At 38.7% G+C, this 16,393-nt stretch overlaps 1 protein-coding gene across 2 annotated transcripts in view; it reads right to left on the reverse strand.

Annotated features, from left to right (window-relative positions):
* Positions 1–16,393, reverse strand: part of OSBPL9 (oxysterol binding protein like 9) — a 186,492-nt gene that overhangs the window by 103,276 nt on the left and 66,823 nt on the right. For both annotated transcript variants that reach the window (XM_008699213.2, XM_008699212.2), the window contains exon 3: positions 15,807–15,885. In XM_008699213.2, coding sequence (XP_008697435.1) covers positions 15,807–15,885 — 79 coding nt within the window. The remainder of the gene's footprint in view (positions 1–15,806; positions 15,886–16,393) is intronic.

Raw genomic sequence — 16,393 nt, forward strand, 5'->3', positions numbered from 1 at the left:
TCACTGGTCTTGTGACCCTTTTTAAATGAAGATTGTTTTCTCAGGAATCTGAATCTCTGAAGCTTCCTTCAGTGGGATAACTCCACATATTTTTCCTTAACAACTGCATTTACCCCTGATATATACCAAAATTATACTTTCATCCAATAAAATAGTTACTGAGTACATATATGTCCATAGCAGGTAGGCACTGGTGACACAGCAGTAAAAAAGACACAGTCCTTGATACATCTCAAAGGACGGTGCCATCATCGTCCCATTACTCTGTCAGAAAGCTGGGGATAATTTTGAACTTCTTTTCCCTTATCCTCTTACATGTAGTTAGTCACCAAATTCTGTTATATATCTTTTGTGTTTATCCCTTCTGGGGCACTCTTACTGCCTTTATTCAAGCTCTCATCACCTTTCACCAAAACCTCCGCAGTAAGCTCCAAACTGGGCTCTGTGCCTCCAATCTCACTTGTCCCCACAGCATCTCGCCTACAGCTCCCAGTGTTTCTTTGAAGCCACAAATGTGATAACGACATTTCCCTGGCTAAAATACCCAATGCCTCTCCCTAATTTATAGAGAAGGTGTTTTATCATTCTGGTACATGAAACTTTTTAAAGTTTTTTAAATTGAAAAAAAAAAATTTATAAGTAGGCTCCACACCCAGTGTGGAGTCCAACATGGGGCTCAAACTCATGACCCTGAAGTCAAGACCCGAGCTACGATCAAGAGTCAAATTGTTTAACCAACTGAGCCACACTGGCACCCCTATTTTTTAAAGTAATCTCTATCCCCGTGGGGCTTGAACCCACAACCCTGAGATTAAGAGTCACACATTCCACTGACTGAGCCAGCCAGAAGCCCCCAGAAGGCCTTTGATGATCTATTTAGTTGTAGACTGAACTCACATCTCTTTCCCCTTACCTGCCATCTATTCTAAAACATGCTACACTCCTTACATTTCTCAAACAAGTCATCCTTTTTCATACTTCCCAGCTTTTGCACATACTTTCCCTGTACCTAGAATGTGCTTCTCCTTTCTGTAAAGTTTGATAAATTTTATTTTATTTTTTATTTTTTAAAAATTTATTATCGTTAATTTTTTTTGGCTTCCAGCCCTGCCTATCCCTCTTTTTCATCCTTCAAAACCTGTAACAAAATCATCTCCTCTGTGATGCTTCCCTAACTTCACCAGTTCTCTCTTCTACAATTCCTTAGTCTCTATTGCATTTACATTGTACTGTAATTATTGTTCTAAACTGTGTACCCTAGATAAATGATTTAGTATTCTATGCCTCAGTTTTCCTCATAACTGTCTCTTGGAGTTGTTCAAAAAAAGTTAAATAAGAAACTGCATGTAAACCTTTGGTACAGAACCTACACCCAGCTGCTATCTTCATCACTGCTTTTCTAATAAATATTCTCAGTAGGCATTCCTCCTATTAAACTGAGAGCTCCCTGAATAGCAGGGAATCAGCTTTGCATCCTGGTTATCATGCTCAGTGTGCAGCACTTTCAAGACCCTAATTTGGGTTACCAATAGCCCAAGCCCTATGCTAGAAAGAAAGAGAAAAGAGGTAAAATTTTAAAAATAGCAACAGCTACAAATTTTTGAGCCCTGCTATCTGCCAGAAATCATGTTGAGTATTTATATGTATCTTCTCTAATCTTACAACAATTCCGAAGGTTGATACTGCCATTCTCATTTTGCTGGTGACCCCCTGCTCCACATTTAGGCTTCTTAGGTAGGGAGGACTTCCTCTACAAAGGAGGAATAAATATGAGAAGATATGTTGGTTTGTTTTCTTCAATAACTTGGGTATTATTAATAACTCAGTTGACATATTAAGAGAACTCTGCAGTCAGTACGAGAATAAAATTAAATATAGTACCGGTCAATATTTGACTCTCTGCCCTTTAAATCCTTACAGGGACTATTCCTGGGCCTTTCTCTGGTTAGTCTTCCAAGCCTCCCTCATCCTTGGTAACAGCTTACTCACCTCATGTTTCATGCCATGACTCACACCAGTGTCTACTGACCAATGTCTCTGTTCCCTTGCCTTCGCTGGGCCCCTCCCTAGCGACAACTGGACGTACAGTAAGCACAGGGGAAACTCTGACAACCAAACCACCTGATAGCATGAAAACACTAACTACTATCTGAGTTAGGAAGTCTACTGTACTGTGTAGAGGAAGAGAAAACAGCAGTGAAGCTAGAGCCACAAAGAGACTAAGACAGGGTGAAAAGAGAAGTCAGTGTAGCTAAGGGTCACAGAGAGGAAAGGCATGAACAAACAGAACTGTGTGATGAAAAGAGTATGTATTTGAATCCAGACTTGGCCACTTCTCATTCACGTTACCTTGCATAAAAATTCTTCCCAAGCCTCAGTTTCCTTATCTATAAAATGATAATGAAAGAATCTCATAAGCCTTTGCAGGGTACATAGGAAGATTACCATAGCTAGCACATTATCTGCATCTTTGGAGGAAGTGTTTGCTTCCTCTCTACTCCACTTCCTTCTTTTATTCATCTCCGGGTCACTTCTAGAATATAATCACCTTTACCAGAAAAGATATCGAATCAACCTCCCCAATATAAAAAAAAAAAAAAAAAAAAAAAAAAAAAAAAGCCCACTGACATCCATCACCATTTAAGTCACCTATACATGTGGGCTCAGCTCAATTCTTTTTTATATGATACTCTGTTTCTTTCTACTAGACAGTCACCCAAAACAGATGTCTTCATCAAAGCCAGCAACACAGCAAAGAGTCAGCTTTCTTTTCTTTCTTTTTCTTTCTTTTTCTCTTTCTTTCTTTCTTTCTTTCTTTCTTTCTTTCTTTCTTTCTTTCTTTCTTCCTTTCTTTCTTCCTTTCTCTCTCTCTTTCTTTCTTTCTTCCTTCCTTTCTTTCTTTCTTTTTTGTTGCAAAAGAAATGATTTTATTAAAGCACAAGGACAGGATCTGTGGGCAGAAAGAGCTGCTGCCAAAGATGCAGCTTCTTTACAGTTTTCTGATTTCTAATTATTTTTTCTGGGGTATTAGTCAAACTGTCTTAGGTCCTTCAAATTTAACATTAAGAAAATGCAATGATGAAACACAACTTCAATTTATATGCTGGATTAATGTTACATGTGGAGTACATTGATTGAAGCATCACAATCATGAGAATGAATGTTCATAAACTTCATGTGGAGTTAATGAAGGAGGCTGAAAAGACAAAGATGACCGCGCCAGGGTATTTTCTTAGAATTCATCAGCTAGTTAGTTGTCTAAAAGTAAAACAAAGATGGGTGCAGTCCAGGTGTTACCAGAAGACAGAGCTTTAACATAGGGATACTTAACCTGAAGTCAGAAAATTACCTGAAATGGTACAACCAGAAAACCTCTAGAATAATGATTTTCAAAATGTGAGATCATTGAGGATAAGCACTACGCTTTGCTCACTACTTTATACTCAGAAACTAGCCTAGTGCCTAGTACACAATAAGCACTCAAATATTTGTTGACCATAAAAATGAGTGACTAAATGGATGGAGGGAAGGAATAAATTTGAATACTGGTATTTGCTCAAAGTGCCTAGGAGCTGCCAGGGGCAGAGCTCTAGGCCCTCCAACCCTCTGACTTCAACCAGAGGAATTGTACTTTTTTCTACCTCACACCTGGTTTCTAAATAAGATTGCAATTGTAAAATGCTTTCATTAAAAGTTTAAAAACCATGGAAAATCTATCAATATCACTCCCTTCCTTGAACTATTATACTTACAAGTGCATATCACTTAATGCTTTATTGTCCCTCAAATTACTATTGAGAGCCCAAAATTTCTTGAGGGATGACATTGCATTTTACATAAGCAGTACTTGCTTATTCACCTTTCGTATACCCTACACTTTCTTGTACACCGACTCCTCATAGGAAAATCTGAATTTTTTTATATCAAATAAATGGACATTTTGTACCACTACGCTGTGCAAAGCCTGCCATGCAGCAATTTAATTCTTGCAGCATCACCATCTCCATTTGAAGAACAGTGCCCATGCAACCACTTTAATATATTTTGCATTCTATTCTACCCTTCTTTTAATTAGTAGAAAAATAGAAAAATGAAAGCGTCAATAGGAATGACAATTAATGTAAATTTTATAAACATAATGTAATTGAGAAATCATTACGCATGCTGAAAACAGTAAATTTGTATCATCAACACAACACTCCTTGGACTGTGGCACATAAGACTTTGGTCTACTGCCTACATGGCTATTTCTAAAGGAAAGGAATTAAAATGTATGAATACATCTTATGAATAAATATTGTGTCTAAGAGGCAAGGTATGATTAAGGACTTTGCAGTATGTGGTCCGAATACACCACCCTTATGCTCTGCAAGTCTTTGTTCAACTCAGAGGCTACTTTCATGCATACTTTCAAGTACACATTATATACTACACTAATGATTTCCTTTACATGTCTTCATTTACTCTCCACACTGACACCTACCAAGCCATGTTCCAAACTGGGTAAAAAGATTATTTAATATATATTAGCAATTTCTCGGATGGTATGGTTAATGAATGAGTCTAAGACTATTTCCTATTCCCTTTCATAAAAGAAGGATATAAGAAAAAGATGAACACAGCACCAGCAACAAAACGGACAAAGGAATGAACAAGTTACCAAACAAGAAATAAATATATTAAAATATTATTTTAAAAGTATGTCAACCCAGGGCCTCCCCTCAAAAATATAACACTAAGTGCTGATAAAGGGTGTGATGAAGCAGAGGGGGTATAAATCAACACAATCTCTCTTGAAAACACTTACGGAGAATTGTTTCAGGAACGATAAAAAAATTTATGTCTTTTGTTCTGACAAATTCTCTTAGAATTTACCCATCCTAAGGTAAACAGAAATTGTATTAAAGATTTATGTTCAAGGATGTTCAACACAGCATTATTTAAAATAGAGAGGGGCGCCTGGGTGGCTCAATCTGTTAAATGTCCGACTCTTGGTTTTGCCTCAGATCATGAACTCAGGGTAATGAGATCTCGCCCTGCAGGAGGGATCCTCGCTCATTGGGGAGTCGGCTTCTCTCCCTCTTCATCTTTGTCTCCCTCCGCCCGTCACCCCACTCGCTGCGTTCGCTCTCTTAAAATAAATAAATAAATCTTTAAAAAAATTAAAAATCTGAAAACTTTATACAGGATAACTCAATTTTATAAAACACACACACACACACACACACACAAACTAAAGGATCAGAAGGAAATCCACAAGCATGTTATGAACAATTATCTCTGGGTGGTAGGATTATGGGTGATTATTAGTATCATCTTTATACTACTCTACATTTTTCCAAGTTTCTACAGTGAGCAGGTATTAATTTTACTACTTAAAAATTATGGAAAAGGGAATGATGGGATAAAAATGTAGCTTACTAATAAAAAGTCAACTATCTACTCTAATCTTAGCTACTTAGTAAGCCAGTCTATAATTGGCTAAACTTGGAAAAATAATTTCAAATATTCAGTAAGGATCTTAAACAGAAAGCAAATCAAGAAGAGGAAAAGCATACTACTGAGATCCAATCTTCATGCAATACAACAAACTGCCAATATATGAATTCAGTGGCATTTCCCCACTTTAATGCCTACATCTAATTAAGAATTATAGTTGATTTACCTCCTTTACACAAAGTCATTTTTTGAGGAGGGGTTATCATGTAAAAAAAAAAATTTCAAAACTGCAGGGGGAATTTTTTTTTTTTTAAAGAATTTACTTATTTATTTGACAGAGAGAGAGAGAGAGCCGGTGAGAGAGGGAACACAGGCGGGGAGAGTGGGAGAGGAAGAGGCAGGCTCCCAGGGGAGGAGCCTGATGTGGGGCTGGATCCCAGAATGCCAGGATCATGCCCTGAGCCAAAGGCAGACGCTTAACGACTGAGCCACCCCCGCAGGGGGAAATTTTTTAAAAAGTCATAAATCAACAGAAGATAATGGAATTTGTTTACTAATAATAAGGCTGAGATGATTATTATAAAGCAGAGAACACTTAAGCCTACAACCAAGGGTTAGTCTAATGATGTACTATCTATTCTTCTAAATGATCAACGATGAGGATGTACCATGCTGCGCTGATTAACGCTGATGCAGTAGGGAAGATGTTGCCCTAATATACTTGATCAATATAACTTTCCTGAATTAAACACTTTCCTTCACCACTGGGCTGATTTGTAGTAATTCTGCATTTTAATAAATGAGCAAGCTCTAATGGACAGAGTTGAAAAGGTAAGCTATCAATCCAAGCATAGATAACTTCCACTAAGACACAATTTCTGAAGATTCTTCTAATTTAAACATTTTTTAATGTTTAAAAATATTGTATTTTGTCGTATGCAACTTGTGTTGTTTTAAAAGTATATCCAAATAAATTTGCAAACAAATTTCATACTTGAAATCATTTTGGAGAATATACTGCCTAAATGATGTCTTCAGTAAAATCATTTGAAAGTAAAGGATTTTTGGGGCGCCAGTCGTTAAGCGTCTGACTTCGGCTCAGGGCACGATCCTGGCGTTCCGGGATCGAGCCCCACGTCAGGCTCCTTCACTGGGAGCCTGCTTCTTCCTCTCCCACTCCCCCTGCCTGTGTTCCCTCTCTCGCTGGCTGTCTCTCTCTCTCTGTCGAATGAATAAATAAAATCTTAAAAAAAAAAAAGAAAAGTAAAGGATTTTATGAAGAACATCGAATTTTCATCTTTAAAAAATATAGATTTTTCATACACCAGGTCTGCTTAAGGGAAGACACCCCTTCTATGTAGGTTAGGGTATAGTAAGAGACAATCTAAGATCAAAACCAAGTTACTTGATTCTCTATGTATAATCATTTCACTCACGTATGAATTGGAGATACTCCATCTAATGTGTAAGGTTGTTAGGAGAGGAAACTGGAATAACACGTGAAACCACTGCATCCAGACCAATGACTCTCAAACTTCAGAGTACATTAAAATCACTACAGAGGGCCCATTCCCAGAGTTTCTGATTCAGCAAGTCTGGGGCCAGGCCAGAGATTCTCTGTTTCTAACAAGTTCCCCAGGTGATGCTGATCCTGCTGGTCTGGTAGCACTCTTCAAGAACTACTGATCTAGAGAGACCTGAGCACTAATCCACCAATCCTGGACACTTCACTTCTCTAAACCTCAGTTTCTCTAACTCTAAAACTACCGTTACTGTTTAGAAGTTTAGGAACTATGGAAGGAATGTACAGTGCCTGTTGAACACTGTGTGGTTCATAACAGGTATTTAGTAGCAGTAATGGTGGTTGTTGTTACCACCATCACTACTGTACTATTTCTACTAAGTAATGGAACATGTAGAACATTAATAACACAAAAATTTTTAATTGCATTAAACTGCATTGTAATTTAAAGTTCCTAATGCCTTACATTAATTCCTTTTCGGATAAAATTATCAAAGTTCATTATAAATTAGTTAACAAATCTCTACAATAACTTTTTTGTAGCACTTAGGAGAATGGCCCTTGAGCACAACTGTTTGTGTTCAAATACCAGTTCTGCCTTGCAAAACCTATGTGTCTGTGGCCCCCAGTTTCCTTATCTGTAAAATAAAAACAGTAATAGTACCTACTTCATAAGGTCATGAGAACAGAGTTAACATAAGTGAAACTCTGTATAGTGTTGGCATAAAATAAATATCCAATAAATGTAGCTATCATTATTATCCTAATACACGATCAGTAACATTGTAAATCCTGATATATATTACGGCATTAAATAGACTGAATTTTATCTGAAGTTTGTTAAAGGGTATTTTTCTAATTATTAGTGTGAACTATAAACTACCTAATCTTCTATTACTAGGTTGAGCCATTTAACTGCTGACATGCAACTATAAATACAGTACTTGCATAGGTTGAAACTAATAGCTTTTATATCCCAATCTCTCTGATCATTCCTTTGAGCCTGTTGATGGTTCCACTCTAATGTGCTCCCAGATTTGGTCCTCAGCTCCCTTCTCATTCAGATCTCCCAGAAAGTTCATACCCACTCTTCTGTGGTTTTAACCAGAGACTGAAAATACAAAGAGGTTTTATCTAGCCCACAGATGTGTTTCTTCGGCCTACTGTTGGTTGCTATTACTGTTTAATTTGGAGATTTAACACACACATACTTAAATTCCACCCACAAAAAAATCTGATTTTCTGGCTTCTCTTGAAAAACTGTACAATCTGGCAACACTGGACAAGCATTACCAAAAGCCTACAACTATCTGGAACTAAGTAGCAACTAACTCTTCAAACAGGGCATGAGCTTTTCAAATTGCTAAAGTCTTCAGCTAGCTTTGCTCCTCACTCATTTATTTATCTGCCTAGCTCTTAGGCATTCAATTTTCAACTGCTAGTTCTACTTACAAGCAATATGTTGATAGCCACAAATCTCCATCTTCAGCCCAAACTCAGATCCAACTGCCATCACCATCTATACCTATGTATGTGTCCCACAGACATAAGAGGTCTCTCACCATCTGTTTCCGTGGTTTCTCTACTTCAGATGTTGACAACATCCAAACAGTAAGCCAAGCCAAGAACGCTACCTTTACGACTATCATTCTCTCACCTCCCATTTCCCAGCAGTCACCAGTTTCTACAGATTTACCTCTTTATTTTTTTTGTTTTGTTTTTAAGATTTTATTTATTTATTTGACAGAGAAAGACAGCCAGCGAGAGAGGGAACACAAGCAGGGGGAGTGGGAGAGGAAGAAGCAGGCTTCCAGCAGAGGAGACTAATGTGGGGCTCAATCCCAGAACGCCGGGATCACGCCCTGAGCCAAAGGCAGACGCTTAAGACTGAGCCACCCAGGCGCCCCAGATTTACCTCTTTAAATCTCAAGTCTATTTCCTCTTCTCTTTCCCCATTACTCCTTCTTTAACCCATTCAGGGCCTTACCAACAATCACAGCTATTTATCTAAAGCCTATGTCTTACTCTGTCTCTTCTCTGCTTAAAACTCTGCTTCGCTGGCTCTTCACTGACCTCATGATAAAAACATAAACCTCTTTATATTAGATATAGGCCTCTGCCTCATCTCCTCCCCATTATTCTAACAGTACCAAACATTTGTAGTTCTCTGAACACACTAGCAGCAACACATTTCCATACCTTTGCACATGCTGCAACATCTCTCAGCCTAACAAACTTTTCCAATCTTCAGAACTCTGCCACAGAGAGGAGGTAAGGAGGAAGAGGAGGCAGACAGAGCCTGGTGATAGGAACTTCTTAATTTTTACATTATATACCTTTGCACATCTTGAAAGTTTTAGAGGTACTATGATTTTTAATTTTGATTATTATAAAAATAAATACTCGGTAACAACCCTACTCCTCTGTGAAACACTGAGTGTCTTTTCTGCCTCTTCATTTCAGTGTCTTATACATATTTCTACTATGACAGCACATTTCACATTACATTCCAACTACTTCTTTACAAGCTCCTTGACATCACGGCCCAAGTCTTATTTACCAGTATACTCTCAGTTCTAAGCATGGGGAGTTACACATACTATATACACAATTATGTTTGAACTCAACAGCCAGTCTAATACCAAAACTGCTTTCCATTCAATGTTTATTAGAGAATCTATATGCAAACAACTATAGCTGACTGATAAGAAAGGGGATCATTTTTTGCCCTTGTTCAAAAGAAAAAAGAGGCAGTTTATAAAGATAAATTGGCAACTATTTTTAATCTCTGAAAAAGGATAGAATGAAGTTGTAGTTTTCAAACCTTTTTAAAACTCTAACATGCTAGGATTGTAATTTCGATGATTACCTAAAGGAAAAAAAAAACTAGAGTATTTCTTTCTTTTTCAAATCTGAATTTAATTTATTTTTTTTTAAAGATTTTATTTATTTATTTGACAGAGATAGAGATAGCCAGAGAGAGAGGGAACACAAGCAGGGGGAGTGGGAGAGGAAGAAGCAGGCTCATAGCAGAGGAGCCTGATGTGGGGCTCGATCCTGGAACGCCAGGATCACGCCCTGAGCCGAAGGCAGGCGCTTAACCGCTGTGCCACCCAGGCGCCCCTGAATTTAATTTAAATTGACTTTGTTTTGATAATTTTATGGCATCTCTTTAAAATTGGAGATATTCTAAAATATCACGTTACCAGAATTAATCATTGCAATGATAACTAATCTATTGTTTCGGGGAAGTATGTTTTTTTTTTCCTGGTACCAACCCTCTTTATTATAAACAAATGATGTTTCAGGATACAGGACATGGAGGGTGGCTAGAAATTTAAACCATAGTGGAATTGAAGGTGATAGGTAACAACCGACCTACATATGTTTCCATACACTTGACCTTCTTTCTTGTTGCCATGGATAAACTGTCTGCTCTTAGCAAAAGGCAATGCCTCCTCACCTGTGTATTAGGTCCCATCCTCTCTTGCCTTCTCAAGAACACTCACCCAGCAATTCTCCCCCTTCTCTGTTGCATCAATTTTCCCCTTTTTACTGAATCACAGCCAATACCACAAAACCATGCTATTATTGCCCTTATCACACAAAAAAATTTCTTTTTCTCATCCCCCTCTCTAGCTACTACTGTATTTCTCGCCTTTCCTTTACAGCAGAACTTGAAAGCACTGTATATTTCTAACTTAAAATTGTTCTTGGGGCACCTGGGTGGCTCAGCTGGTTGGGCGGTCAACTCTTGGTTTTGGCTCAGGGCACGATTTCACGGCTGTGGGATCAAGCCCCATGTCGGGCTCTGTGCTCAGCACAGAGTCTGCTTCAGATTCTCTCTCCCTCCAGCTTGTGCACACTCTCTCTCTCAAATAAATAAATAAAATCTTTTAAAAAATTGTTCTTCTCAAGGTTATCTGTGAACTCCTAATTGTTAAATCCTCTGATCCCTTCTCATCCCTCCACTTTATCAGGAGCATCTGACACAGCTGATGCCTCTCCCCTTTTAGAAATACTCTCTCTTGGCTTCCAGTTTACTGCATTCACCTGGTTTTCCTCCTCCTTTTTCATTGCTTCTTTTCAGTCTTTTCTGCTACTTCTACCTTAGCTCTGTCCCTTTAAATAGATGTTGGAGTGCTTCAGGGCTCATTAACTGGACCCCCCCCCTTTTTTTTTTTTAAGATTTTATTTATTTGACAGAGAGAGACAGCCAGCGAGAGAGGGAACACAAGCAGGGGGAGTGGGAGAGGAAGAAGCAGGCTCCCAGCGGAACAGGGAGCCCGATGCAGGGTTCAATCCCAAGACCCTGGGATCAAGCCCCGAGCCGAAGGCAGACGCTTAACGACTGAGCCACCCAGGTGCCCCTACCTGGACCCATTTTGTCTCACTACACTTAACTCCTAAATTCTTGTGGCTCTAAGTACCATCTATATGCCAATGACTCCCAAATTTATTTCTTCAGCATGAACTTTTCTCCTACATTCCACACTTCAACTGCCTACTTGACGTCTCTGTCTGGATGTTTGACAGGCATCTAGAATTGTTTATAAGCATGTCCAAGGCTAATGAGCTCCTGATGCCCACACCCCCTTCCCCAAACTAGTTCCTCCAGCAGTCTTCCCCACCCCAGTTAATGACAACTCCATTCTCTTGGCAAGCCAAAAATCTTAGTGTCAGCCTAAACTCCTTTCTTTCACATGCTGTAGTTTAACCTTTAAAATACAGTATCCTATGACACACTACTACTTAACAATATAAAAGGAACAAACTACTAATACATGTAACAACATGGATGAATATTAAAAACATTATGCTGAGCTAAAATAAAGCCAGACAAAAGAGGATACATAATGTATGACTCCACTTACAGGAAACTCTCCAAAAGAAAAATCTACAGTGATAGGCTAACAGACACATGAAAAAATGTTCAAAATCATTAGCCATCAGGGAAATTCAAATCAAAACCACACTGAGATACCACCTTACGCCAGTTAGAATGGCAAAAATAGACAAGGCAAGAAACAACAATTGTTGGAGAGGATGTGGAGAAAGGGGATCCCTCCTACATTGTTGGTGGGAATGCAAGTTGGTACAGTCACTCTGGAAAACAGTGTGGAGGTCCCTTAAAAAGTTAAAAATTGAGCTACCCTATGACCCAGCCATTGCACTACTGGGTGTTTACCCCAAAGATACAGATGTAGTGAAGAGAAGGGCCATATGCACCCCAATGTTCATAGCAGCATTGTCCACAATAGCTAAATCGTGGAAGGAGCCGAGATGCCCTGCAACAGATGACTGGATTAAGAAGTTGTGGTCCATATATACAATGGAATATTACTCAGCTATCAGAAAGAACGAATTCTCAACATTTGCTGCAACATGGATGGCAGTGGAGGAGATAATGCTAAGTGAAATAAGTCAAGCAGAGAAAGACAACTATCATATGATTTCTCTCATCTATGGAACATAAGAACTAGGATGATCAGTAGGGGAAGAAAGGGATAAAGAAAGGGGGGTAATCAGAAGGGGGAATGAAACATGAGAGACTATGGACTATGAGAAACAAACTGAGGGCCTCAGAGGGGAGGGGGGTGGGGGAATGGGATAGACCGGTGATGGGTAGTAAGGAGGGCACGTATTGCATGGTGCACTGGGTGTTATACGCAACTAATGAATCATCGAACTTTACATCAGAAACCGGGGATGTACTGTATGGCGACTAACATAATATAATAAAAAATCATTAAAAAAAAAGAAAATAAAGAAAAATCTACAGTGATAGAAAGTAAATGAGTGGTTACTTGGGGCCAGCAGCTAGGAGTAGAGACTGAAAGAAGAAAGGAATCTTTTAGGTGATAGAAATGTTCAATATCTTGATTGTGGTAGCAGTTATGAGTAAATAAATTTATTGTCAATACTCACTGAACTTTACAATGTGTACATTTTATTGTATACTAATTATACCTCAATAAAGTTGATTAAACATACACACATAACCATTTCTCACTGTCTCCCTATCCCCACTGCTACCCTGTGGGAGCCACCATCACCTCTCTTCTGAATTACAATAGCCTAACCAGTTTCCCTGCTTCTGTCCCTGCCTCCTGCATTTTATTCTCAACAGAGTGGCCAGAGTGATACTATTAAAAAACCACATCATGTCACTCCTCTGCTCAAAACCCTCTAATGGCTTCTCTTCTCAGTAAAATTCAACATCCTTACTATGGTGGATGAGGCCTCACATGATCAACTTCTCTGTTATTTCATATACCTCATTTCCCACTACCCTTACCCATGATTACGTGCATTCCAACCAGAGCTGGCCTCCCTGTTGTTCTTCAAATATGGCAGGCACACTCTTTTGAACTATTTTCCTTCTGCCTAGTCATGACGTACCACCATCCCCAACAAAGCCTTAAATCTTGTTCCCTCACTTCCTTCAGGTCTCTCACCAAAGGGCACCATCCCAATGAGTCTTTCCCTGGCCACTCTCAAATTTCAACACCGCCCTCCACCTATACACAACCTCACTTCTATTTCATTTCCTCCTTTCCCGCTTTATTTTTTTCTCCCCAGGATTTAGCACTCTCTTATTTATATTTTGCTAGTGCGCGTGCGCGTGCACACACGTGCGTGCGCGTGCACACACACACACAGTATAAGTAACTTTTTATTTTATTGGATTTCTCCTCTACCAGAATGGATGACCCAAGAGGGCAAAGAATTTTATCTGTTTTGTTCACTACTGTATCCCCAGAACCCAAAATAATGTCTAAAATGGATGTTGAATAAATAATTTATCTCAACAAATTCTAGCTTTCCCTTTAATAGTTGATAGGAAGTAGAATTTGCTTTAGAGACACGTCAATTGAGACTATGTGCTTTAAAAAAATTCTGGTAAATTAAATAAAAACTTTAACACGTTTAAGCATATGCTAATATGTATCAGCCAAACTTGCTTTCAATTCTAATCAGGATCTATCAGACATTGAGAGTTTTTAATCACATTTTCAGAGATTTTCTTATGAGTAAGGACCCATGTGAAATAACTCTCATTATTGCCAAGAATATATAGAATATAGAGAGTCCTGGTGAGTTCTTTACAAAAGCCAGATAATGTTATATTTCCTAAAGCTTACTATAACAGTAAAAATAATCAATCTGACAGTCTCAGAACTAAATCATTTAAAAAATACATTTAAGTCTTATTTACACTTGTCATTTAAATCATTAAAGGAATTGCTATACAAGCAAGCCACATAAATATGGGAATATTTAACATAAATAATCTAAAACTAAATCAGAAGGTACAGGTTCCCTTGCTCTAGAGGTCTGAGTCTCCTTTCCTTTAAACAGGCAAACAATACAGTTTCTGGAAGTCCAAAGGAATTCTCTCCTTAATAACTGCAGAGGAGAGCATTCCATACTGCAGTCTTCCCCTGCATCTAGCAGCTATTACTTGAAATGCATTAAAGTATTCATCTTTAATCAAGTAAAGAGTTTCAGTGTGGGGGTGTTATCTGCTTTAGTTTATAAGCAGCACTATATATTCAACCTAAAAATAAAGGCCCTGCGCTTTTGTAATATTTAAAATGTTTTATAAAGTTAAATGCAGTGGAAAATTTCAGGAAAGCATCATTATTAAGCAGCTCTGAATAAAGTATGACCAAGCACCATAAATATTTTAAGGATGCTTTTTCCTAAAAGCATTAGAGGTATCACTATTGAGTTATATTGGTTTGTCTCTATCGTATATAAGCTGCATCTTTCATTCCTATGTGTCAATTTCTTAAACAAGACAATGAAGAAAAATAACCTCGATATACTATCCTAGCAATGGAAGGACAACAGCTGTTTCAACATCTCATGTAACATACCTGGTCATGGTTAGACTTCATAACCAAAACATTTTTAAGCTATCAACTTATTTAATATTTATTTACACTAGTATACCTAGCATCTATCACACTGCATTGTCACTTGTAGTTCAGAGAGACTGCTAAAATCTCTAAAGCTTCTCATTTCTAAGTTTCCTGGACTGGTTTAAATGTAAAAGAGAGGTTACTCTGGATAGGCAAAACAACAAAAACATTAGTAACAAAGCTAATAAACACTCCTAATAGATGAGAGGTACATTAGGACAGCATCATTAAAATTGGCTTTTATTTGCTGGTTTAGAGTTTTCAAAGCAGGATGAAATGAGAATGATCATACAGTACCTTACCCTTTCTACCGGTGAACCATAGCATGCAATGCCGAAACATAGCAGTGGCAGATGGCATTGGTGTTATTAACTATAAAAAGGATAATAGCAGAGAAATGACGGCTGGCAGACAAGACACAGAAATGCAGATGAAATGAATGCAAACTTGCAGTTCTTGCAGCAAAGCAAAACCTTTAAGCCAAAGGTTGCCACTAGCTTCAATTTAATTTACATTTTGAGTTTTACACCAAAAAAATACTGCAACCTTCACAATCAGTCTTTAGACTCTTCATGCAGAGGCAGAACCATACTCCTCGATAAAGAAGATCAGCAACCTTCTGTAAACACAAGCCAGCAGCAGCAGCAGCCCATTACTCTCTCCCTTCACTGATTTTTATCCTTTAAATTTTTAATCTCCAATGGCAGCCAGATCCACAGTCGTCTCAAATAGATCTGTATCCACTGCAGATACAAATCCCTGCCTGACCTGCAGTACCACTTCATCCACAGCGTTCCTGTGCACTCATTCATAGAGGCTCAGTTGCAAAACCATTCAAGTCATCCAGCAAATACCCAAAAGAGGAGGAAAGAAGCAGTTGGGACTGTGAAGAGAAAGAATCTCTTCTTTTAGCTCACCCTGGAAATGGAAGGTTTTCTGATCAACAGTTATTGTGAAGGTGCTGTCGTCCTCATCGTCTATACCAATCACAGCTCCCTGTGAAACAAAGAGCAAAATCCCAATAAGGCAAACAATGACATCAGCAATATTCACTACTGCTACAGCCCTGGAATGCTCAATGCACTGAGGACACTGGCAGTAGGCTAGACACAGAAGAGGGGAATGTGAGACCCCACTTTTGCTTAGGGAGGAAGAACTAAAGGAGAGGGGATGGCACGGCACAGTAGTACTCTGCATGGCTACCTTTTATCCTTGCATAAGGGGCATGGCTGTGGTGAGAGGGGAAGGGGACAAACACAGAAGCTGAGTCTAGACTCTATGTTCAAGAGTCAGCCACTGAGTTTTTCTGAGTTTTGGACTACTCTCTAAAATGGGGAGCCAGAAACCACCACCACACCCAGTTGTTGTGAGGCCAAAGAATGCAGGTCCTCTTCATCAGGCTGCATCTGTGTTACACATGTTCGTGTGGAAATGTCCGATGACACTTGCTTCAAAACACGGCCCCAATCACTTCTTCCAGCTGTGCTCCCATAACCACTCGCAC

Source organism: Ursus maritimus, unplaced genomic scaffold, assembly GCF_017311325.1.
Source record: "Ursus maritimus isolate PB19 unplaced genomic scaffold, ASM1731132v1 scaffold_12, whole genome shotgun sequence".
Taxonomy (NCBI): domain Eukaryota; kingdom Metazoa; phylum Chordata; class Mammalia; order Carnivora; family Ursidae; genus Ursus; species Ursus maritimus.